This window comes from Lagopus muta, chromosome 6 (assembly GCF_023343835.1).
Source record: "Lagopus muta isolate bLagMut1 chromosome 6, bLagMut1 primary, whole genome shotgun sequence".
Lineage (NCBI taxonomy): Eukaryota > Metazoa > Chordata > Aves > Galliformes > Phasianidae > Lagopus > Lagopus muta.
This window is the reverse complement of record NC_064438.1, coordinates 21834595-21860167: the sequence shown is the minus strand read 5'-3', so window position 1 is coordinate 21860167 and position 25573 is coordinate 21834595. Positions and strand designations below refer to the sequence as shown.

At 45.4% G+C, this 25573-nt stretch overlaps 1 protein-coding gene across 2 annotated transcripts in view; it reads right to left on the bottom strand.

Moving 5' to 3' along the window:
- Nucleotides 1–5970: 5970 nt before the first annotated feature.
- CD82 (CD82 molecule) overlaps nucleotides 5971–25573 on the bottom strand; it is a 34019-nt gene continuing 14416 nt past the window's right edge. For both annotated transcript variants that reach the window (XM_048948992.1, XM_048948993.1), the window contains exons 2-9: nucleotides 24400–24481; nucleotides 19895–19967; nucleotides 17284–17408; nucleotides 16506–16580; nucleotides 10697–10804; nucleotides 8690–8881; nucleotides 8339–8422; nucleotides 5971–8069 (exon numbers count right to left, since the gene is read on the bottom strand). In XM_048948992.1, the coding sequence (XP_048804949.1) occupies nucleotides 7992–8069; nucleotides 8339–8422; nucleotides 8690–8881; nucleotides 10697–10804; nucleotides 16506–16580; nucleotides 17284–17408; nucleotides 19895–19967; nucleotides 24400–24462 (798 nt within the window). In that variant the 5' untranslated portion in view covers nucleotides 24463–24481 and the 3' untranslated portion in view covers nucleotides 5971–7991. The remainder of the gene's footprint in view (nucleotides 8070–8338; nucleotides 8423–8689; nucleotides 8882–10696; nucleotides 10805–16505; nucleotides 16581–17283; nucleotides 17409–19894; nucleotides 19968–24399; nucleotides 24482–25573) is intronic.

The window sequence follows — 25573 nt, the reverse complement described above, 5'->3', positions numbered from 1 at the left end:
GAAATTGCCAACTTTATGATAGCCATCTTATTGCAATGGGTTCTGTGCATCTTCTCATCACATAAAAACTGGTGAAACCAGCTTCCTCACTACTCTTAACACAGTTAAAGCTCTTTGTTAATGACTACCTAGGATAAGGAAGGAATACCCAGGAAAGGTTAAAATGAAATGAGAGCGTTCCCAAATCCCAGACACAGCTCTGGTCTGCAGTCTTGGTCCCATACAGCAACCTTCCCATCTTTGCTCATAGCTCATGGGCCCAAAGAGAACCTCTGCATCAGGGAACAGGCTCCATCAAGAGCACACAGCCCATAGCTCTCTGCACCCAGCCTCAGTGAGGTTTGGCACTTTACTAGTTAAAGCAGGAGCTGCTGGGGATTTCACAGATAGCCAGTAAGTGTGAGAAAGAGCACTGAACCAAGGTGTTACAGGAGGCAGAAAACGGCTTTCATAACAGCTGTGGGGAGACTGCCTAAAGTAAAAGATACGCTCAAAGACAATTATTTTATAAACAACTGGTTTCATACTGATCCTGAAACAAGTAGGAAAGACAGCAGGGATGTTGAAGGGCAAAGTGCTGTGGTTTCTTTGTTCCCTACACAACATCCTTCACAGCAGAGTGCTCCATCCCAGGCCCCACGCACACTGCCACTGAGCGCCCACGTAGCAATCCTCAGTGACTGCAAGATGGCCGCCTGCTGCCCCAAACCAGCCCCAACTTTCAGGCCAGCTTTCTGGCTTCAGTTCCTCCAGAGAAACTGTTTCCTACATCCAACCAGGACCGGCTATGGCTCAGCTCCACCCCATTTTTCGTGACCTCTGATGGCGGGCGCTGCCACCACGTCTGTCTCACAAAGGGCCGACATGACCACACCTCCTCTCTAAGCCCCCTGGGCCAGCCCACAGCCTGGCACCCCTCAGCAACCCACCTACCTGGCTGCACCATAGGTCACGGCTTGAGGCTGCTGCGTTGCAGGCAGGGCCCGTTCCTGAGGCACCTCTGGGCACATCTCCTCGCAGGCAGGACCTGTCCCTGCTCGCAGCTCCGTTCTTGATGCCTCACAGAAGAGAGAAGTGAGGCTTTGATGCCGCCATGCTGAATCTTCTGAAGGAGATGACAGAGCCAAGCCACGCTCCTGCTAGTCAAGGCCATCCCTGCAGTGGCCCTGTCTGCCTTCCTGGACTCCACAAAGCAGTGCTCTCCCCCATTGGCCGCTCTTCTGCTCAGGCCAGCTGTCCTCATGCTGCTGATCCAACAGAAGCTTCTAGAGATTTCCACATGGCCCCGCCCTGAAGTTGGTGATTTTATATGATTGCACGGCCACCCAGGAGTTGAAAATGCCATCTCCCATGAAATAGCAGGCCGTGTGCAAGCACAAACACAGGCACCAGGCCGCTCCCACATAATAAACAATAGTGGCAGCAGGAACCTGCGATTTTTGTGCCTTTAAATTTCTGCCACAGCACTGAGGTATCAAGGTATCACATTTTCAGATTTGATTTCATAACTGAGATCCCTTCCCTCCTCACCAGCTTCCCTTCAGCACAGAAAACACCTAATTAAACGTTTGCAGTGGGAATAACACGTGATGTTCAGATTAACAGTGCCACAGTGCAGCACACAGCAGGGTTTACCTCAGATGTGATTTTATTTCAGGTCAGGCTTTGATGATTTTAGATTGGGATTTCCCAGCTATTTCCATGGCTTTAAATCGCAACACTGCTTTCTTGCAGACTTCATGCTTCACATTTGTAGCATGCTATTTTAAAAATAAACTTTCATTATTTTTAGATACTACATCCAATGCACCCCTGCAAGCCAGTCCATGACAAACCCATCACTAACACAACCCTGAGAATAGCCCCGGTCTCTTCCTCAGTGGGTATCCAGGATCCCATGGGTTACTCCTTTCCCAGCAACAAATCCCCGTCACGCTCTATTTCTGGGTTCAAGTTCTTCACAAGACACTGAAATGTTTTAAAATATTTCCTGGGCACTGGACTTTTCTACTTGAAAGACATTTTTCTGTCCAACTCCAGCCCTTTCACATAATGCTTACCATGAAGTAGCAACTAAGAAAGCAGGAGAAACCTCCCCATTTTATGTTTTCAACCTTCTTTCAGTTCTGTTTAAGCAGAACAACAACAACAAAACCCATTTTGTTTCAAATGAACCTACACACTTCAAAGAAAAACTGCTTTGCCAAAAGAATTTTCAACCAGTCCAAACCAGAGTTAATTACAACGTGGTATTTAAAGGACAACTTATTTTCCAGATTCTTAAGAGCATCATGGAACAGCCTCTGCCAAAATTAAAGATCTGCTCTCTGCTGGGTTATTGTTCCAGGCTGTCTGCAGACATCTCCGCATGAGTTACACTCTTCTGACATCATTTTGTAAGTGCAGTGCCCAAAACACACGCCTGTACTATAACGTGGTCTTGACAGGACTTCACATTTCCACTCTAGTAAATTCTAAATAGCTTCCAGAAGTGCTACGTACAAAATACCAAGGAAGCATGCTGGGTAAGCAATTCATATTATCACACACTCCAGGAATCTTACTGTCTCTGAAGAACTTCCATACGTCCAATCTGCAACTCTAAGCTGGATGAAAAGAAGAGAAAGAGCTGGAGGTCAGAGGAACACACAAGACTGTCACAACTGTTGTTTTGGAGTTAGTTACCTGAGACCAAGGCAGGCAGATCCAGAAGTAACTACAAACTGAGAACTTCCAGTAAAATTGCTTGGACCACAAGAGACAACGTGGACACAATACAGGTTTAAGAACAGCAGGTAGTGCAGCAAGAGTCACATAATGAGCAAGGTCTGCAACTACAGCTGTACAGTGAGGACATGGGATCCCAGGGAAGATCTAGATCTGATCTAGGTCTCGAGAAACAGAAAATTGGCCTCACATAGCTGCAAGACAGTAGTTCCTAATCTGGTTAACATTGCAATACCACTCACAGAACAAAGAGCAATATCAAGATAACCTCTGAGCAGCTGCCATTGCTCAAAGGAATATTCTGAAGGAATGGGATTTACTATCTCCTGGAAGCCTATAGAAGGAAAGGGAAACGTTCTCTGGTTTTCTATAGAGGGGATCTATTGTAGGTACAGAAGTAGGCATCTATATTTTCTGTAACTGGGGGAAGGCAAGTCACCTCATGATTCTGTAAGAGAGATAAAGGAAAGAAGAGACCAGAGCTAGATTAAATTGAAGTGTGTGCAAATAACTTTCTCTGGGTCTAACATAGGATTTTCCCCTTGGATTTTATGCCTCTTAGAGAATCTATGCGCTACTTTGAACCTATCCTTTTCTTAAGCCCCTATTTCAAACAGGTAATATTTCTCTTAGGGAACTGAGAATGTTTTCCCCAGATACAGAGTACTCAATAAAACAACACGTTCAATCCAGCCAATTAGGAGCTTAGAGAGGAGAAAACAGAATTCATATGTATGAGAAATAAGAATGTATGGTTAGAGACAGTCAGTTTACCTAGGCAAAGGGCAGCTTCTCACATTAGGCAGAAGAAAGTCTTACCACAAGGTAAGAATTTCTATGTGCTCTACCAGCACACAAACTCCTAGAAATGGTTTCTAAGACCTAAAGCATATTTACAAACTTTATTAGCAACATTTTACTAATAGTTTTGGTTTAGCAACAGCACAGCTCTTGCTAGGGATTTTTGCATACTTACAAGTATTTGAAGAGTTGCAAATTGGCAGATTTTACACTGACAGGTTTTTAGCATCAACCTGGTTTAAGATGTTATACAGAAATCCTGGCTGCTAACTGAAGTTTATTCTTTGCAATAAAAGGCCAGGGCTAGAGCCAAGTGTCTCAGAGGCTAATGGGCTAGAGCCAGACCATGAATAATTGAGGGTGTGTTCTCCATTTATGGCATTGAGTGGCAGCAACTGGCTGTGAAAATGCATTTGTGGGAATCCTATGGTTCTTGGGCTTTTCAGCAACGAGCCCCTGCGGCTGCTGCTCCTCACCTTTCACAACCAAGGCACAGCCTGACACCAACGCTTGAAGTTCATCCTTCAGCAGCCAGCATTCAGCTTATTACCAAACTCATCCTCAATCCCCGAGCCAACACAGCAGGAACCAGCCACACCACAGCACGTGGGAGAGCTGCAGAGAAAAGAACAGCTGCTGCATGTTTCATTTGAGTATGTGCCACACAGAAAGCTTAACAAAGAACAAAATACATTGTGACTTGCGAGCTTACCCATGCTAACTCTAATGCAATTCCTTTTCCTTCTCCAGAAGGAAAAATGCCTCATGGGAAGAATTATAGCAGCTTCTGAGTTCCTTGTAATCATGCAGAACGAGGAATGTCACCAATCCATTACTAGGGGCCTTACTTCAGGCCACAGGCAGGTCACAATACTCATGTAATATTAATTATTGGCATGGGACATCTATACAGCAGCTTGTTAGTTACACACAAAATGCTTCCATGTGCTGAGCTACCGCAGAGGATGATGCCACGGGCTTTGCTACAAACACGAAACTTTGAAAAAGCCTGTATATTGCTCTGGTTTCTACTTCCAGAAGCAAACCTTTATCCCAGGAGATGAAAAGGATGCTGGCCCAAGATTTGTGCACACCTTGGGAGTAGCGGCAGGTTTTCTGCTCTCTGAAGATCTAACAAGTCTCTTTTTAAAGTCCTTTACAGAACACATTTATCAGCGTCAAATGGCTCCTTCCAGCTCCCCCCAGCCAATCCCCAAAGGAACAAAGGACGAAGGGAAACATGAAAAAGATGTGGACAAGGAGGGGGGGGGGGGGGGGGGGGGGGGAAGAAAGAAAAGCAGTAGGAGGGGCTCCTCCTGCTATCTTCAACTTCCCGAGCTACTTTGGGCAGAAACCTCAGAAGCATAATCCATATACAGTAGTAGAAGACATGCAACAAAATATCCAACTGTGTACTTCTCCAAGAGATGGATGGGAAAATTATTCCTAAAACGCCAAGCAGGAAGCACAAATCGTTTATGAGAATACAATTGTAATTACAAGTTATTTTAGCTACCCTGCTGCCAGGAGTAACGAGGAACACAAGGAAGCGATCATTGTCATCATCTCATCCCCCAAGGGACCAGCCAAGGCTGCCGGTACTGCAGAACCGGGGCCTGAGCTTTCTTGGTAGAACATCTCCCTCCAGTGGCCAAAGGCGAGTGGTTTGCACAGGGATCAGGCACCTGGGGCCCAATCTTGGTACCAGCAACAGTTCTAGCAAAATTCTGGTCAAGCTTGGAAGTTGTTCCATTAAGTTGAGCACTCCGAATCGAAGGCCCCAGGGAAGCGCTGTCAGGTTTAGCTTACCAAAATAGCCACCACAGCTTGCCTTCTCTTCAGTGGCCTTGCAGAGGCTGACAAACCTTTTTCAACAGAAGCCTGAAGCCTAAGGAAGGTGAATAGGAAGAGGGGAGAAAAAAAAAAAAAAAAAAAAAAAAAAAAAGCTAGGCTAGCAACAGCTGTATGCACTACAGGCATGGTGTGCGTTTTGTAAGTCAGCTCTGGAGTTGTGTGACCCCACAAAGTACAGAATACATAGATTTGAAGCAGTACCTTCAAATACTGATGCCACTTACCTAGGAGGTGGCAGGTGATTCAAAGAAATTACCATTTAGCCGACCCTAACTCAGCCTCACCTCACAAAACAAGGCAAATTTTACTCTAGAATACAGGAAAATTGCCACCTCCCTCTGACAGGCAGTATCTTTGTAGTCCACATCAATCTCAGCCACAGATCTCAGAAGTTTTCAAGGACCTCAGAACATACTGGCATACACTTCCTGCTTTTTGGCAGAGCCCTTGCTATCTTGAAAAAGCAAGGTGTCAGTGATCTGCATGTAAAGCAGAAGGGGGCTGAGGGGAAGGAGGGAGAAAGCACTGCAATGCAAAACACATACGCAGAGATTAAATATATATATTTTTTTAGCAAAGTCTTTATTACAGAAATATTCACTCTCTAGACTTTTGTATCTGTACATGCATTTCTTCCAGTGGGAAGATGTTGCTAAAAACAGGAAAAAAAAAAAAAAAAAAAAACACCAAAAAACACAATTAAAGAGGAAACCCATCATGGGCCCCTTTTTACTTGCTGCTCAGCATTGGCATCTGTAATCAAACAAGAATCTTACAAGTAAGAACATGTTAGAGAATAGACTTTGTACTGTGAAAGCTAGCAAGCTCTGCTGCTAAGAAGGTGCCTTCTGCTATAGCAAAGGTCAGCTTGAAGGATCTGCATAAGAGAGGGCAGGGGTCTCAAAATAGCAAAGCCTTATCAGACCTCCATAAAAATCAGTTGTCCAGTCATATCTACTTTCCCCAGTCACGGTTGAATCCATATATGAGGACACAGCAGGGACTCACTGCTGGAGCCCTGCTCCTCTGTATGGGCCTTTCTCGCCAGAAGAAAAGTTGAGTAGGTAGTGAAGTCATGCCTTTGAACAGCTAGCTACTATCCTACCAACTCCATCCAGCAAGAATAGGACTGACAGTCTGGGACCACTTCTGTAAGGCAAAGGTTCCGTCAACCAAGTACCTTGTATCAAGGCTCAGACAAGGACCGTCCACTTCTCTCCCAGACTGCTTCCTACTTCCAGGGTAACTAGAATGCAAATGCAGCAGCAGGAAATCTGTTGTGCCCAGACTACCTCTAGGACTGAAGGTTTCTACCCAGCTCCGTTATCTAGTTGGGAGGTTTTTCCACCCACATTCCTTGCTTTCTTGTGCTCTACACCACTCTTTGCTGCTGGCCAATGGCTGAACAGAGCAAACATCCCAGCCATAAAGTACACAAACCTGTGCAAGTGCAAAACCAGCTATTTCTCTGCTGCAGTGCTTACACTCAAGACCAGTCACCAGCAGCCATGGCTCCAGACCACAGTGGAGTCAGATTGGAACAAATGAAAATAAAAGCAGTTTAATCCTTGCACCTAAACTACAAAAACTAAACTGGGCACTGGTAGCAGGGATATCTCCAACATGCAGTGCCTGCAATTAAGCCAGATCCCTCCATACTCATTACTAAAAACCACCGTTAATATTTTACGTTCACAGTGGGGGCAGGGGAAGAATCCAGTTAATCACAACTTTTGTATGAAAGTTGGCAACCCAATGCAATCAACACAGCCAGCCTGGGGCTGATTCCACACTATGCAGCAGTCTCTGAAGTGTTGAAAAGAGCCAGAAAACTAGTGCAGGGATGAAGGAAAAGGAATAGAAAAACATGCAACCATCAGATCCAGAACCCAAGCAACCTATTCCAAAAGCAGGTGAGCACCACAACCAAAATCTGCCAGACCACACTATGACAGGTTGACCTGGCTCCCTCCCAGTGGCTTCTTGTCACACTCAAAGGGAAGAGCTCCACTGAAGGCAAGGCTTGACTGACTCCAGATGCAGGAGAAACGATGAAGGTAGAGCTCGGTAGTTCAGATGAGAGTCTAGGCTAGAAGATGCATAGCAGAAGAAGAATCAGGTTAATTGCAAGGCCTGTAAAGCACAACTAGTTACCACCACATCAGTAAGTAGGTGAGGCTACCAAAGCACTGGCATCTTGACAGCAGTTCTGATTCATGGGACAGGAAGTTGGTGTTTCTTTTGGAGGCCAAGGGAAAGACGTGGGAGAACAGGAGAGAGGAACAGTTATTGTACATTAGGCCCAGTGGGTTGTAGAATTGAGATATGAATAGGATGTGGGGCAGGTGGCAAAAGGTGTCTCGTGATGCAGGACAGTTAAGTTCTGCTTCTTGAAGAAGAAATAATCCAGAGGCAGGATGTGCAGGTAGCCCAACGGCTCTATTGCCAGAAAATCAGGCTGTATTGCAACTCTAATAGTTCTTAGCAGAGTGGTATCAGAAATAGGATGTCACAGGAGTAATGGTCAATGGTTGGACAGTCTGGGTACGAGGCAGGAATGTTCTGTTTGCTCCTTTCTCAGTGGTGCCGTAGTTCTGGAGTCAAAAAACTCAAGACTTGGGCACTTTGGTGTAGTCTTCACTGTGAATGTTCTTGCAGAGTGAAATGGACAGTATCATCCCCAGCAACTGGAATAAGTAATGAAAAATGGGAAGTCAGTCACCAATCAGATAATAAGGTAGGAAGAAAGAGGGGTATGGGGAGAAAAAAATACAGGGGTATCCTTCTAATGGTATCACTAAGGCAAACAGAGTTAATTCCTCCCCCAGGATGATGAAAATACATTGCTGCAAAAACAAAACAAAACAAGATAGAAAAAAAAAAGCCCAATAACTTTGTCTTTGAAAGAGTCTGCATAGAGAGACAGGATATGAATGTGTACCAGGGAATGACTTACCTCTACAACAGCAACACCTGTGCAGACCCCAAGAATGATACCAAGGTTGTCCTTCAACCAATCCTGTACCCCATCCACACAACCCTGTGGAGAAAAGACCGTCAGAGGGGAAAGCAGCAAGGATTCTAAGTATCTCAAGACTAGAGATTCGTAACACCTCTCTTCTTGTGCATGCACAGCTTAAGCCTGTTACATGCTATGCCAAATTTCACAGTAGCTTTAGCAGAGAAGGGCAAGATCCCTGTCATCCTGTTCACTAAAGTGAAAAACATTCTCCAGAGTCATTTCCAGAGTAGCGAAAACAAGACGACTTCAGTGGAAGCTTCATGAACCCCAGACATATTCACTCACCTGCTTGTGAACAGGCCAGTCAGCGTATGTTGCAGTACCATTCACCACAACATCCAGACTACAGAAGCCTGTATTTTCCTCAGCATCCTTGGAACTATTGGAGCAGGAGCACGGATACGCAGTCAAGCTTCTGTTGATAAGAATGTTATTTTTTTCCCACTCCTCTGCTCCATTCCAGCCACAGCAGGTAAGCTAATAAGCAAAGATAAAGCATAGTGGTCATAACACGCTTATGATAGCATATGATAGCATATTACACACTCGAACAAACAGGCAGTGGATGCGGTCGCGCACAGAGCGAGAACTTTTCACGGTCTGGTTCCTAACTGCGAGGTACCTCCGGAGGCAGCCTTGGCCAGCAGGGCACAGCAGCCAGCCGCCGCACGGTGGCGCGGACATGCCACCGAGCCCCGGCTGTTCGCACTCGCCTGGCAGCTGCTCGGGGCTGGCTGGGACGCAGATGAGGAAAGTTTTCCATTCAAAGAGACATTTACATTCCTATGCCCTCACGTGACAGAGCTACAGACGCCGAAGGGGAAAGCACGTAGGGAAGTCCAGCAAAAGACTACGATCTTTTCTGGAAAGCCTATACTACCACACAAGCACTGGGATCCAGAGCAGAGAGATAATCAGGTTTGAGGTGGAAGTTTAGGAAAAAATCCCTCTGCTCAGAGAAGAAACGTAGCGTTTCAGTGACATATGACAGTGGCAGTAAGGACAGCCGAACACCCACAACAGCATTAGCATTTGGTTTCCAAGCAAGTGCTGAAAATCCAGCTGAAACTTCCCATCCCAGAAAGGTCTGGACTTTAAACCCATAACTGGTGACAGCACAACTCCTCTACTCCCTTTCAAATGCAAACCGTAGTGTATTAGAGGAAGTAGATTCTTAACACTCCACTCCTCCACAGAGCTTTCTTCTTCTGTTTCTACATTAAAACAATAGCTAAAGCAGGATCTTTTCTCTGCAGTAAGCCTTCCCTTGATTCAGCTGGCAAGGAGCTACAAATACAGCAATAGAACATAAATAAATCACTCCCTCCAAAGAGGAATATTACTGGTCAGCGTAAAGAACAGACAAGAAAAATGCTATTACTTGTACTGATAATACATCAGCCGCATGCTGGGCATGTGTTTAACTCCAACAGCCAGCAGGCTCTCTGGTCCGTGGCTTGGCAGCAAACAGCTATCATGACTCCAGTGTGCTTGAACGCTGACCTAGTTGCTCAGGCATTGACCCTGATGCTAAAGCAGAAATCACAGGCAGTTGGATGGCTCCCAAGAATGCTCACGCTTGCAGAGGAATATCACAGTAAGCAGGCAACAGACACCAAGCAGCAATGCAGACAGTGCTGCTGAGTTGCCTGGCAATAAGCTAGGGACTTTAACTTGCTGTAGAAGTAGCATGCACTGTGGCTTTCACACAGACTAAGGCATTCCAGAGACACTGCAGATGATGAGCAGAAGTGTCAGGGTATCATTTGGTAGGCCAGATACATTGCACTATGCAGCAAATACTACCTAGTCTTAAGAGCCACCATATAGAAGAAAATCAGTGTCTTATCTACCACTAGTAGTACTACCTGCTAATATGCAGGCACCAAACATCACAGACAACTTCATATCTCAGCCGAATCAGTGCACTATAATGTTAACCAACAGTCACCTACGCTGAAAATGCAGCTTTTTAAAAGATACCTGAGGAATAGATGAGACATACTTAAGTCAAGTGGTACAGGAGATGGTTGCAATTCACTACCAAGAAACATGAATAGACTACATGACATCCAAGGCTACGGGGGAGCTTCTGGAAGCTGAGAATATCAAGTACTGGATGTGAGCAACTGTGACTTGAATATACAGAACTGGAAAGGCATAACAGGATTGAGGAACACTGCTAGGCTTCTTGCAATACCTGTTTTCATGTCTTCAGCCTAACTTTATAAACCATTTTTCTGCACTGGCAAAATAGCATCTTTCTTTTCCTTGCTTCACCTTGTGGCTCACCTGTTTCTGCACGTAGTCCCACGCATCTTGTAAGTTCTTATCTTCACCATTCACAGGGTCATAATCTTCAATCAGTTTTTCAACGATGCGTGACAACTCTCCTTTCAGCTGGCAAATTAAAAAAAGAGCAAAAGTCAGATTAGTCAATTCTTTGTAACTTCTTGTGGGTTTACTCTACATGACACCTCTCCTTATCAGCTCTAGTCCTGCTGCTCTGCTGCTCTCATAGCAGGGAAAAACAAAGGCTCATCGTGGTCATGGACACTGAAGCACTTTGTTTTGCTCTAGTTCCAGTGAATGAGCAAAGACAAACTGCAGGTGATTACAGGCACTGTAAAAGAAAAATGAAAATGGAATGAGCAGTAGCTTCTGCTTAGCCTGTTTTCCAAAAGACCTGAAGGAGACAGTAATCTGTGCTCAGACTACCATACTCCCACAATACAGCCATTTCTATCTTGCAGCAAAAAGATAGAAACAGTAATACAATCATTGAGAAATAAGTATCATCTGATTGGCACATGAGCAGTAAGGAAAAAGGCAACAGGGCAGTGGAAAATCCCTCAGATCGACCTTGAAATAGTTTACTCTGCAGTCTTATCTATGCTTTGGAGAACAGGCAATAAATATCATTGACAAGATGAAATACAAAATGGGTTTACCAAGATAAAATCCCACTTTGATGACCAGATGGCATTTCTTGCTCAGAAATTTTTTTTTCCAGGCAGAAGTAGACACATGAAATCTACCCCAGCTTTCAGTGATGTGTGGCTTGCTGCTACGTAAGAGAAAAGTTGCTCTGGAGGAAGTGAGCTAATTTGAAATCCCCGTTTCCTCCTTCAGTCACTTATTTCAAGCTTACTGAGTGGGTGGGAGACTGCTTCCTGGCTCCTCAGAAGTTGAGGAACCTTCCTATACTGATTAAGGCATTACGTCTGCCACACTGTTGGTAAAAGACACATTTGACATCCAAAGAAGTTCAAGAATCAGACTGAACAATCATACAGACAGAAAGGGAAGCAAAGTTTTTATCTCACAGGATAGCAAAGCTGTGAAGTTGCTGGCAAATAAGTGTACTGAGGACAACTGGAGATCTACCACAGTAAAACTTGGGATGCTTAGTGACAACAACAAAGGCAAGCAAACAATAAAAATAAAAATCTACAGACTGCAGTGGTACAGTATCTAGAACCAAAACATATGGTTTAACATGTATCAGGACCAGTACAATAAGAAAGTATACATACACAGTTTCAGTCTTGAATGGAAGCTAGGACAGCAGTTTTCCTAAGCAATACAACAGTTAGCACTCCCCATTAAGTCCCTGCCTTGGTACAGAGAAGGCTATGAACCTGATGAACGGTGAGAAATAGAACTGAGTAGGGCATGTGAACAATTGCTGTCCACCACAGGTGAGAAAAAGGGGAAGGATCAGTGCAAGCTGAAGGATAACACTGTCCTGTGGACTCACAGATAATTTCTAAATTTGCACTGAAAGGGAGACTTTGATCTGGGATCTCAGCTACTGCAGTTCATCCCCCAGTACTGCTGAGGCCCTCCACCTCTTAGGAAGGTATGAGTCACTCCGCTGCTGCGTGCAACTGTTTTTTGACATACAGCCTGTGGAAACTCCTGTTTTTCACAGGGCATTGATCTATCTCTGCCCAGACTCCCGGAACTGCTGCTTCTGTATTGAGACAACATGTACTACACCTGCCTTAACTGTTCACTGACAGTCTTACAACAAAGCTCAGGCTGATCAAATAACCCCTACACACCCATTCCTTGTCCAGAGATTTATACCACCCCTCATCTTGATGAGAGGTACAAGCTACCACCCAGCAGGTTCCTCAGCCCCCTTCCTCCCTCCTCTCTCTGAAGATCTCCTCAGCCAGCCTGTACACAAGGGACAGCTAATACAGCTGTCAGTGTTAGGGACAGAGCCCTATCTCAAATGGCTCAAAAGAAACATCACTAGACAGCTAGAGTGATAGCGCAGAGTTACATCACCCCTAGCACTGGGGTTCTCCCACCTCAGTGTATTACCTTTTAGTCTGTGGTGCCACAGCATACTTCATATTAGTGGAAAAGGTTTTTCTTTTTCTATTAAGCATTGTAAAAGACTGTGGTAAAGCCAAGGACAATCAGCAACAGAAAGCAGTGCCTACTCATTTGCTTGCTATACCAGCTACTTCTTCTAGGAAACTGCAGCATGGCTCACAGCAATCACCTACATCAGGCCAGGCAGATGGGAGCCACATGATCTTCCTTCTCATGATGTCTAACTCTTCCCCTTTTAATTACTTAGCTTCCCCCTTTTCCTTCCTTTCAAATCAAGGCAGCCTGACCTGGTTCCTACTAATGAGATTGGCCTTAGATGCTGCCATAAGCCTGATCCATTACTGAATCTCTGCATTCCCATCCTCACCCTCTTGCACACAGGGAGGGAGGCAAGGAGGGACAGGGCTGTCGTCTTGCCCAGGGCCCATCTGGCCCATTTGCACTCAAGCCAGAAAGAACCAAGGGTCCCTTCTGCAAGGATCCCTATCAAAAGGAGCCTCCATTCTCCAATCTGGAACCACACCACAAGCAGACATAGGGCCAGAGTTAGATGTCCCTGATTGCAGCTGCACAGGAAGCTGCATCTCTTCTCTTCCTCTATTATTATGCAAGAATAGGCAAGAAGTCTTACAAACAGCTCTGGTTTCAAAAGCGTCATCTAAGGAGGCATCTAAGGGAAAGAAAGCCAAGGATTCTTGGGTGTTTTATGAAGTAACTGGAGAAGGTGGGGATTATTACACAAACAATGGTACAGATCTGGAAAGCACATGCAAAAATAGCTTACTTAGCTGGCAGCACAGCTCAAGGGGGAGAAAGGCACCTGCAGCTGAATGCCTCTCTGCACTGCTGTACAAAGCACAGCAAGCCTAGAAAGGCATGCTGAACTTTAGCTTTTCCCCTCTTCACCTAATAAGGACTTCTCAGGACTTCAGATGTGTGGAGCATGGCTGCTCCAAGACACTGATGCCTCTGTCCAGCATCAGAAGGAACAACTTTACCACCAAAGCCAGAAAGCAGCAGGGCTATCAATCTCCCTTTCCCACAGGTTTACTGAAGAATACAGAAAAGCTGAATGCCAGAGGCAAAAGCATACATCACTGCTTCCAGCCATCATCACAGGACGAACCAACACAGGAGTCTTCCACTATTAGACACTGCGTCATCTATCCTGCCCCTCAGACTCAAGCAGATCCTTCTCCCAACACATTTACTAGATTCTAGTCTGCATACTGAAACAGGCCCAAAATACAAGGGTGACCTCACCCCTCAGTCACTCCAGATTCTGAAACTAATGCATACCCTGGAACCTCAGGCACAAATGTTTGCTACAAACAATAGATAGAAAGGAGGGTAATTCCTAGGGGACTATCGCTCTCCTTTGCCCAAGGCACTCAGAACCAAGCTGCAGAGAACTGTGTGAACTAGGATGGAGGGACCTTATCCAGGCTTCTCAAGTCCAAAGTGTTGTGATCTAAAGAGGTGTTAAGTGAAACTTACAATGTTGCTATCTTGCTGTCCTAAAAAAAAAAACAAAACAAAAACACCCCACCACAAGTTTTCTGTAGGGGAAATGATTGTTCAACATCCTCCTACAGTGGGCAAGCCCTGGGCAGTTCCAGTCCAATGGGGCATTCCTCCAGCCATGCCCACAAGACAGGCAGAGCTGCAGCCTTCCTGTCAGGCTCAGCATTTACAGCTACACTGACTTGCTCAGCAGACTTCCGTATGTCAGTGTGGGGAAGGATTCTGACGCTGAAAGTGAACAGATTTCAACAGAAACATAGGCCTTGCTATAAGGCCAGCCATACAGGCCAGCAAGTGAATCTGTGCAATATCTATTGATCAAGAAGTGAGCAGGTAGGGAGCAGTACAATAATATCGTCTCCTCTTCTCTAGTAGAGAAATTAAGACTTCAGTAAAAAGAAGCAGAAGAGTATCATCTTGCAGCACTTGATCCAGGATTCTTTCCTTCACTCTTATTATTCCTTGTTTTATATCTAACCAACTTCCTGAAGTCAGAAAGGAAAAACAAACATGAAGAACACAATGGGGAGTGGATCCTGAGAAGTTTTCAGTCTTCTCCACTGTACTCTGAGCTGCCCTGGGATGGCATACATCAAGTGAAGCAGAGTGACACGCATAGAGTCACTGAAGCACAGCCCACAAACCAGCATGTGAGAGGTTTTTGCCAAGACATTCTTGAAATTGTCTTCTTCCCCCCCCCCAATTGTTCTGGGCAGGTACTTCAGACGATCTCTGACACAGAAGGTCTCTGGAAAAGTTTTACCATAAGTTCTGCTCACTGAGAATGGCTGCATGTGTTCAAACCCCATCTCCCCCTCCATTATTCTGATGGATCTGTACAGTTATTTCAGCTGCTCTGATTTTGCTGTCTGTGCAAAACTCTCGGCACTTTCAATCTCCCCCTGATGATTGAGGTCCAAACAAAGAATTACAGCTAAAATTGGAGTTTCCTACATTGAAGTAACAGCTGGAGGAGAAGTACTGAGAGAGGTACAGAACTTCATGACTTGGGAAGTCGTATTTCCCCAGCAGCAGGGAAATGCCGATCCTCACACCTCCTCTGCATTAGTCAGAGCTGTTGTGAATCAGCAGCCTGCTTTAAGTCTAACTTCACATATCAGATAATCAGAGTTTCAGTTTCTCCTCTACCCTCAGCCAGCCCAGAGAGCAAACTACATCCACACCACACTTGGCAAGGAACCCAACCAACAGCTGCTCACAGTCACCACAGCTACTTGCACAAAGTTCCTATCAACTACACCAGGGCAGGCACCTCCCACCTTCCCAACTTCACCGCCAACTTCCTCAACCACCTACTTTTGTAAACACCAGCAGAAAGACTGGCTTAGGAGAAGCAAGCACAGTGCTGCAGTGGTATGGATATGTGGTTATACGGCAAAGGACAGGGTTACCCATATCTGGTACTAGAAACCTTCATGCCAACACAGGAGCCAGCAGGGACAACACAGTTTTAACTTGTTCCCACTATGTGAACGTACCTCTCATCTGAGGTGGCAATTGGTTAAAAGGTCTAACCGAGCACTGTGCAGGCCAGGAAACCTATAGCCAGGACAGGATGCTGCAATGCACTGACATAGCTCAGAGAAATTATTCCCTTTAAATTCTGGAGACTCACAACTCTGTGCATACGCTGTGAAATTCCATTCCTGACAAGAGAGGCCCTCTTCAAATTGTTAAACCACTTGGCTTTAAGCTCCAGTGATAGCACAGGAACTGTCAGATACTAGGGATTGCTCTTGGGAAAGAAAGGCAGCTCTTCCAAGAAGAGCTTTATATGCAAGTTCTTAAGAGTTTAAAGGATGGAACATGATGACACAGAGTTAAGAAGGTTGGACTGGTAATCCAATATGGCAGCTGTGATGACAGTGTGATAATTACTGCTATTACTACACTCACAAATAGTAGCCTAGAGCAGGATCAAGAGGAAGTATGGTCAAAAAGCTTTTCAAGAATTGCTCTTCACTTCTCCCACAACGAGAAATAAAGCCTATATACTAAACAGTTTCCTAATCCTTGAGAAAGTAAGGCTACCAAGCCTGGCAGATACAGGAGAAACAAGCTGTACAGCAGCTACAGTGCTGGTGTGGAAGAAAAGACAATTCAGTTGTGCTTGCCAATTGTATATCCAAGTTGAAGACCATTTTTAGGTGTCTTCTGTTCCCCCAAGGTAAGCCTAGGGAAAACAAACACAGACAGTAACACTCACTTCTTCTTGCTGGAAATAGATGACCAGTCCTGCAGCCACCTGAGTTATGAGAATCAGCATGAGGCAGGTAAAGTACTGGAAACAAAGAGAGAAGACATTACCATTATCAGTTTTCATAAAGTCTGCACATAAGAGCAAAACTTTCAGTGAGACTTCATTTACAGAAAAAGTCACATCTAGCCAACATCTTTGCCTGCAGACAAGCTCAGCTATCAAAAATACTCTTCACAGTGAAAGGCTTAAGTACAAGCCTCTGCAAGTACCAACAGCAGCTACAACTTATTGACTCAGCACACTTCAGCACTTGTCTTGTTAGGCTAACAGGAAGAAGACAGTTTATGAACATCATCTGCATGTGTCACTCCAGCCAGGATTCCCTCTCCCACCCCCAGCACTGTTACAGCCTGTTTGACCTCAACTGGTTGAACTCTCTCCACCCGCAGCAAATTGGTGTTGAGACTTTCCTGGTGCCAAAACAAATGATGTGGCCATAACTGGTTTCCTATATACACGTGCTCTGAATAAGCAGTAGTATATCAGCAGGTGGAGGTTTATGAAGGTAGTTTTGTGCCATTTAACAGAAAATTTTACATAGATAAACCACTGGTTGCAGCATGCTGACCAGGGAATATAAAGTATGCAGATAAAGAATAAGATCTGAGTTGACCTGGCAGAAGTATTGTGCCCAAGGAGACTTGAATCTCAGAATACAATCCAAAATATATTTTGCTGGAGAGGTATCAAAGGGTAATCTAAAAGACCAGATGAATTCTCTCACCAGACCCAAGAGACATCGGATTTCATTGACTGCTCCAAGACAGCCCAGGAATCCCATCAGCATAGTGAGAGACCCAACACCGACCAGGATGTATGCGCCAGTCCTCACAGAGGGAGATGAGGTCTCTGCAGAGGCCAAGAGAAGGAACAAATTAGCTACTGACAAATACGACAACTGCCATCACCATTTGGAGAATTGACTCCATATCCACATAAGTCTGCTATCTTCTACAAGAGCAACACATGGAAGCATGTCAAATATGGGACAGAAGACTACTTCTGGGTCTTCTGATGAGGGAATACCACTGAAGACAACCTGCAGGTCTGTATTATCTCAAAGCCTGGAGGACTAAAGGTCACTCCAAACAACTGCACTCATTGCACACACCGTTTCAATACTCATCTATGACTCCTGCAAATAGATGCTAATTCCAGGATCAAAACAGGGATTGTGCCCAAATGTAATGCTATAATGGGATAGAAAGTACCACAATAATAGCACAATGGCAAAGTCTTTGGCTACAACAAATGAGAACAATCCCAAATGCAACAGCTGCAAACACAGAAATGAAGAAAGCGATCTGCTTGCCTTTGGGAGACCTCAGGTGGGCAGGGATCTTCAGCAAGAGATACCCTCACTTCCACTGCTAACCCCTAAATGAGATCTGGGAAGGGCTGGATCCTGTATGCATTGCATACACCTGAGCTTCCCTGGGTTGGCCCTGCCTTCCCAGCAGGTGCTCAATAACTGGTTCAGGACATGACTTAGCATTTCTGCTACATTAAATTAGCTACTTTTGCACATCCTTCTAGCAGCTACCACCCACTGTTGTCTGGAACAACTGCATTTTCTTTATTTTCAACAGCTTTTCATTCAAGCCTAGGTAATGTTATTTCAGACATGCTGGTGCTGTCAGTCCTCTCAGCATCTGATACTTTAAGCAACAGAAGAAAAAAGCCCTTATATCTGAATTGGTCACAGTACTATTTCTTGCTGAATAAGACTAGAGAAAGGCATGCATCATGGCATAAAAGTTCAAAGAGTCTGGAAATAGCAACCAAAAACCAAATTGATCATTAACAGAAATCTGTAAACCTGTGTTTATAGTTGGATAGTGCAGAATAATGTCCAGTGATTCATGCAATTAATATTTCTAGAGCTCAGCATTCAGTTTCCTAGAAAGAAGTCCCAAGAAACAGGAGAATTCCCTGAGCTCTTCCAGAAATAGGTTAAAAAGAGACAATAACTGAGTCCAGGCTAATATTCTTGCTTAGTCAGTTTCTCACTATAAGAAAAAGCCATTTCCAGCTGCAAAATCCTTCAGAGAAGCCAGAGCAGTAGATAGGCAGAGGCCATGCTCACACCTCTCATCTGCAATACGCCTTGTCTCAGAAACGTGGCCCTGCTGGCTGGGCAAGCCCTGCTCTGCTCACTGTCACTCCATGTTTTCCCCTGCGCTGGGCCAGCTGCCAGGCAAGCACAAGAGGCCCCTTGGCAGCAGGCTGCAATGCCCTGCTGTGCAGAGCTCCTCCAATGGGTTACTAAAGCAGAGGAAGAGAGGGGCAGGCATGAGAAAGGAAGCGAGGAGCAGGGAGAAAGAGCTGAGACTAGAAATTGCCAGGAAGGAAGTAAAATCTTCACACACTTTGTTATTCTGGGTAAAACGGGAAGAAAAAGAGGCAGACCAAGGGACTTGGAACATTCACAGTGGCGGTGACAACCTTAAGCCTGGGGGAGTAGCTGCTGCACAACTGGCACTGATCACATCTCAGACCCTGACAGATGATGCAAGTAGCCAGGCCTTGGTAAGCCCCTTTTCAGCTATCTGTATTCAGTGTGTTTCTGCTCATGCTCACACATTACTTACCACCACCCTTTACTAGGCTTCTCGCCCTTTTAATGGTGCAGTGTTAGCCAGATGCCACAGCACAATAAACAGAGCAGTCTGCAGTGTCTGTGTGTACTGGCCATAGTGGGGGTGTTCTCTCCGCCCAGCATCTTTCAAAAGCACTGCTAAAAAGCAGCGACTTGGGAGCAGGAGTTGGGAGATAAAGGATTGGTGTAACTGGGAACAGAGCTACAAATGCCATTGCCGTCCATTCCTTGGGCAAACAAGATGGAGCTACAAGCAGCATTTATCTAGCATCCAATTTTCACTACAGCATCTGACACTGGTGACATAAGCAGCAATTCTGGATGTAGTGACAATGAATAACACAACTTGTTAGAAGCCCCCGCTAAGAAAAGGCACAAAGGAAGCAGTTTGTCAGAGCCAAAGCTGTTGTGACAATACAGCATGTAGAGAGAATAGGATGAAATACTAGTCCTTAGGTTTAAGATGAAGCATTTGGGTAGCTGGGTGAAGAGTCAATAGTCTTACACAGTCTGACCCCAGTGTTGCAATCCACGAGACTAGCAGAAACACCATGTCTTGAGGCATGCTCCTTTTCACCCTGTTCTTACTAGAGGTTCATCTTGCCATAAACCATGTTGCTCAGGTCACGAAGCCTGCTAAAAAGCATTGCCATCCCCAAACTAAACCACTAAAACACAGAGCCCCAGACCAGAGTCAATTAAAAAAGAGAAAGATGAAGAAGAAACATGGTCTTACGCAGAACTGAAATGAAGCTGGTTTTGTCGGCCAAAATCCATATTCCAAAACCCAGGATCACAGCACCCAGAATCTGAAAGAACAAAACAAATATTTGTATAAACTAATAAGCCAGCTATAAGAGGCAGTAACCCTTATTCATATTTCCAGAGGAAAAACAACTATTCTTTTGCTGTTCCCACCCATCTCCCCCATGGTACTCCTCCCAACATAAACAGGATTAGCATGACTCCAGGAAGAGAGCTTCAGCCAACTGCACAGGAGCCCCAAGTTCTGTTTGGCAGACCTTCACATCATATCAGAGGAAGGTTCAAAACAGTCTGATGAGAAGATGCTGCTAGAATCTTGCACGAGGAAGTGCACAGCTTCTCTGAAGATCTGAGGGAGCACAAGAGCATCTAGCATGTGATTTAAAAGAATTTTTGAACAGAGAAACTGACTGTAAGGGACCAGACTGCAAGCCAGCTGCCAAGGATTACATAGCTGTCAGCTGGAACCTCCCCAGGAAGGACATCTTGGGCTTGTCAGGCTCTGCTACGATGTTATGGCTTCAGCCCACAAACACACAAAACCAGTAGCATTCCCTTTGCATGCAGGTTCCCATGAGCAGAGGGCTTTCCTTCTTCCAGAGCCAGGCTCAGGCATTTTGTCTTGTGACCCTATGTTACGCCGGAACACCCTAACCCCTCAATACTCCAGCCAACACATCTTCCCACCAACTGTTACGAAACATCAGTCGCAGCCTGTGCCTCACCAGTTTTATCTAGGGGAAGGATTAGCAGAGCAATATGTCCCTGTGAGTACTCAGCAGTGTCCAGATCCTAAATCAAGAAGGCCAGAAACATACAGATTTCTCACCTTGTTTTGAAGGAGAGAAAAAAAAAGCATATTCTGTTTCAACCTCTAGGTATTACTGTACATTGAGATCACTCCAACTCCCAAAATCAGGATTGTAACACCACTGTACCACAATGAAGCCACTATGCTAAGAAGCCTGTGAGTTTGCTGGATTTATAGGAAGCCAAAACTTGTGCAGCACGGACAATTCAAAGTTGCAGAGTGGTGAAAGTTCTAAAATACTGTAAAGGAGCAAGGGAAGGATAAAGGCAAGTGACGTGCCTCCAAAGGATATGAGCTGCAGGCAGTAGTTCTTACACCAGCAGAATTTCAGCAGAGGATGAAGCAAAGTACTGAATAAATCAACAGGACTGAAGAGAGGTGGCAATTCTGTGCTTCATTATAGAGTGTTCAGATAGACCATGGAAACGTCAAACCATCACCTGAAGCAAGCTGGCAGAGGGCCATATGGCAAGGCATTGTCAAGACATTTCCAAAGTTTACACTGTGCTTCAGCTCTTCACACAAAGATGCCTTTCTGAGCAAAGATAAAACAACACTCTGAAATAAGCTGCTTGCAAGCTTCCTGGCTTGGCAGAGGAACAACACAGCTCTGGGAGTTAAACTAGAAAGTCACCAAGCAAGTTCCCAATATCTGAAGACCAATGAAGAACGGCATCTCAGCTGTAGAAAGCACACTGCTGTTGTTTCTCAGTAAAAACAAAACAAAACCCAACAAGATGATAGTAACAAGAATCTTTGTATCACATCCCAGCGTGCTGCACAGGAGCACTGGATCTGTTGGTCAAACTGGAAATGAAAGCCCCTTGAATATACAACAGCTGGAGGCTCCTAAAAATTCCTCTTAAACTTTGTATTCACAGGAACTGCTGAATTTACAGTTTGAGGCAGTCTCACATTTAAGCCAGTCTTAATAAAATATTTGTCTTGAACAAAGATGCAAACTAGGCTTTGTGTGACATCTCTTTTGGCTCACTGACCCCGAGTTGTCACCTCGGTTTTGCTGCCACTGACAAAACACAGAACTCCTGCTGAACTGAGTTCCTGGGAAGTTATTTGTTATGAGGTACTCTGACTACCCAAGGCCTGTTTTCACTCGGAGCTTTGCTCTTGTCCACAGCTCATGTGTTTGCCAGGAGCTGCTGCTGAAAACACTAAAAGGGGGACGGCAGTGAGAAAAGAAACCACAAGGAAAAAAATACTGCTCCGTTTACAACCCTATTGTTATATCCTAGTGGGCGGGTATCTCTGCTCAATGTCTGCAGGAGTTTCCATACACAGCTTTCGCCATTGGCTTCAGTCTCTGCACATAGGAATCACACCTGATGATGCCCACAGAGTTAAATTCCTCTTCTCTGCTGCCCTACAGCCCTGAAGCAGAGCATGGATGCCTCTCCCTCACCCCAGCAATGAGGATGTACCCCAGATCTCAGCAAGATCCACATCCAAACCCAAGCAAGGAAGATGCAGCCCCCTGAAGGCAGCTCTGGCAGTTTTCCATAGCACAACTCAATGAAGAGGGTTATGGAAGAACTCTGCTGTCACTGGACCCAATCAAGCCCTAAGTTCTGAGAAGTATCACAACTGATAACTAGAGGCCTTGTTTCAAGTTGCAGTCTGTTCCATTTACGGAGGTGTTTGGGAGAACTGTTTTCCCTTTAAGGAGAAGCACCTGCTGTAGCCTATGCCTGCTATCCAAGGAAGAGATGTGTAAAGTTTTAACTAGAGAAACTAAGCTTATACCCTAAACTTATGTTTTGGCAACTTCTGAGACATGTAGGAAAGCAGTTCAAACAATCCTTTTCCCTTTAATTAAAGCAGGTCAAACCTTCCCCCGAAACAAGGCTCCAAGCTGCAATACACCAAGTCCCTGAACTACTTCAGCTAGAACAAAGGACCTCCTTACAGTCCTCAAATTGTAGAGAAAAGCTATTTCAACAACTAACTTCTGAAGGTGGCACCAGGGTCTCTAAAGGCTAAATTCATCAGCTCCAAGTCAGGCTGAAGAACACTGCTGGCAGAGGGCTGGCCTTCACAGTGTAACCACAAAGGCTCAGCTCAGTATCTTTCCAGAGGACAAAGCTCTATCTTCAGCATTAACATCCACACTGAAGCAGCATGAGAGTCTTTTGCAATCAAGTGTAAATCTATGGAATAAAAGAACAGTCCCTGTGAGCTGACAGCTTGTGGAGCACGAGCCAGCTAGGAGAGCTGCCCAGCTCCCAGCCACCACTGTGGGCTCTGGCTGGCCAGCAGCACAAGCTTCAGAGGGCAAGGGAACAGTAGGAATTTCTTGAGCTCAGAGCCAGGCACTCTCCATAACTGAGCTCAGCACCCAGTGCAGCCAGCACGAGGGTTGCAGAACCTCTCTGTGCTGGAAGCTCACAGCAGTGCTGCAGCAATTTTTCTACTGGACTAAAGCTGATCTAGAAACATCTACATTGTATAAGCTTGGACATCCCCCATTCACACCCTGAACAACTGTAACAGGAAAAAGCTTCTTGGGTCAACTACTTCCTATGGCAGCCAGATAGTAACGGATACCGCTTTTCTCAACATCAGGCACATGCAAAAAGCCTGCCATCAGCTGAAACAGCTCAAAATCTTAGCTCCAGAGAAGCAGTAAGCTCCACTGCAGGACAGATCAGCTTCAAATGCCCCCTTTCCATGGGGCAGCCCTAGGGGAAAGACAGCACCTGTAGCATAGCACAGCCATGCAGGAACAGAGAGAGAAGCTGCATTTAGGGACAGACCAGAAAGCAGTGTTCCCCTTATCCTGCCTTCTTTCCCACCTCCACCTCCCAGCTTGGCCCTTCCCTAACATGCTACACAAAGGGTAACAGTATCAGACAAGCTATTCTCTTGTTGGTACATGGAAAGTAGAAGCCACCTCCTTCAGCACAGCAATACTCCACACCAGGAGGGCACCAACACTGCCATCACTGGCCCTTTGCTCACACAACACACAGTATCTAAGTTTCGCAATAGGATGCATGTGAGAGCGTGCCCCCTTCTAGCCCCCATTTGACAGAAAAAAAAAGAAAAGAAAAAAAAAAGAGCTCAGACTGGATTACCTTTTGCTGAGGCACGTGCTGGAGAGTAACTATCCAGAGGCCTGCTTCTTTTCCCCAGCCAAGCCCTCCCCAGACTCCCCCTACCTTCCAATTCCTTTTCAAACAGGGGACTTGGACTAATTCACCTTGTTAAAAACCAGAACCAGCCCTTGAGACTGAAACAAAATTAGAGTTGTTCTTTGAAGTCCCGCCTGACCTATTTATGAGGGCAGTGCTGCTACTTGGCAGGTTTTGTAGCTTTGCTGCTCAGGGGCAGCTTTGCTGCTGCTCTAGATGTAGCAGAGAAAGAAGCTACCACGCCTCTCCATCCAGCAAAACCTCATAACTCTGGCTTTCCATTCCCATTGCAGAAAAGTAGATGTGTGCACTGGAGGCAGTAAGTGTGGACCAGGAGCAGAGCACCTAGCCATACTTGGAGTCAGCAGCTCCAATGTGCTTCAGCTTCAGGAGTTCCATTCTCTCTTCCAAAATCTGTGTCATTTAATGAACACACTGGACCAGCATCCAGAAAAAAAACCATATTTCCAGCTAATTTTAGTTCCTACTTACTCCGCAGACACCCGCAATACTTACAAGGAACAGGAGATTGAAGAGGAACAGGAAGTACTTGGTGACTTTCAGGCAGCCAGACCCCATCTTCTCTCACTTACAGGATCTACAGGAAAAGCAGAAGAATGAGTGGCTGTTAGCATCAGGTCCTCCGGGCAGATTGGACAACACCCTCACCCCATGCAGAGCTCTGCATCACACAGTAGGTCTCACAGAAGGCACACCAAAAGCATGCATTGGACAGACATCCTGAGCTGTCCTTGAGAGCAGCAAGACAGGACAACATCATCATTACAAATACAGCTGCTGCAAAGACCTCCCGGAGCTGACAGAGCTATCAGATGTTCCAGAAGGGATTTAGTCACATATACACTAATTCCATCACTATTTGCACAGAGTTTGTGTTAACAGCATCAGCCACAACACCAACTGTAGCTGCTAGTCCAGATGGAGCAAAGTGATGCACTTATCTGAAGACAGAGCCCACAAGAACAGGTCCTGTTCCCTCTGAAAACTCTCATCTCTTTGTGACCCCTGAGCAAATGAGGGAACACTGGGTCAACCTGTAAGGCAGCATGAAATCAAGCTTCTTGTGTGCATCTCTGCACTGGATGGCTCAGCAACACTTGAGAACCAGCAAGTCTACTGCATACCAGCAAGTTACTCATGTACTGCAAATTCTGCCGCAATTGCAAGACATGTAAAATTTCAGCAAGTGCCCATTTCCATAGACAACCTCAGAAGTACAAGGCAGAATGGGATGATGGATTGGGATGCTGCTGTTAGTCTGTTGCTACCAGCCACACAAGCTGTAGTTTGTGGAGTGGCTAGTAGACGACAGAGAGGGGAAGAATGGAACTGCAGTACAGCTCTTTGCCATACAAAGGACATATCTGACTGTATTCCATCTTACTTACCATGGCTAGAGCCTATGTAACCCTGCATGAGAAAAGATAGGCAAGACTGCACTCAGCACTGAGAATTTGGAAGCATATCAGCAGTGGGTCCTTATCAGGTTTTTGCATTACAGGACTTCAGGAGTAAATAGGTCTGTATAACTGCAAACTACAAGTTCTCACTTGTCTGACAGCAAAGAGCTCAGAAATTACTGACAAGGCCAGCAGACCATCATTGGGACTGGAGTTCTTCTGGGGAAGCAGCACAGCTGACTGACACATGGAGACAGCTGGGGGGGAAC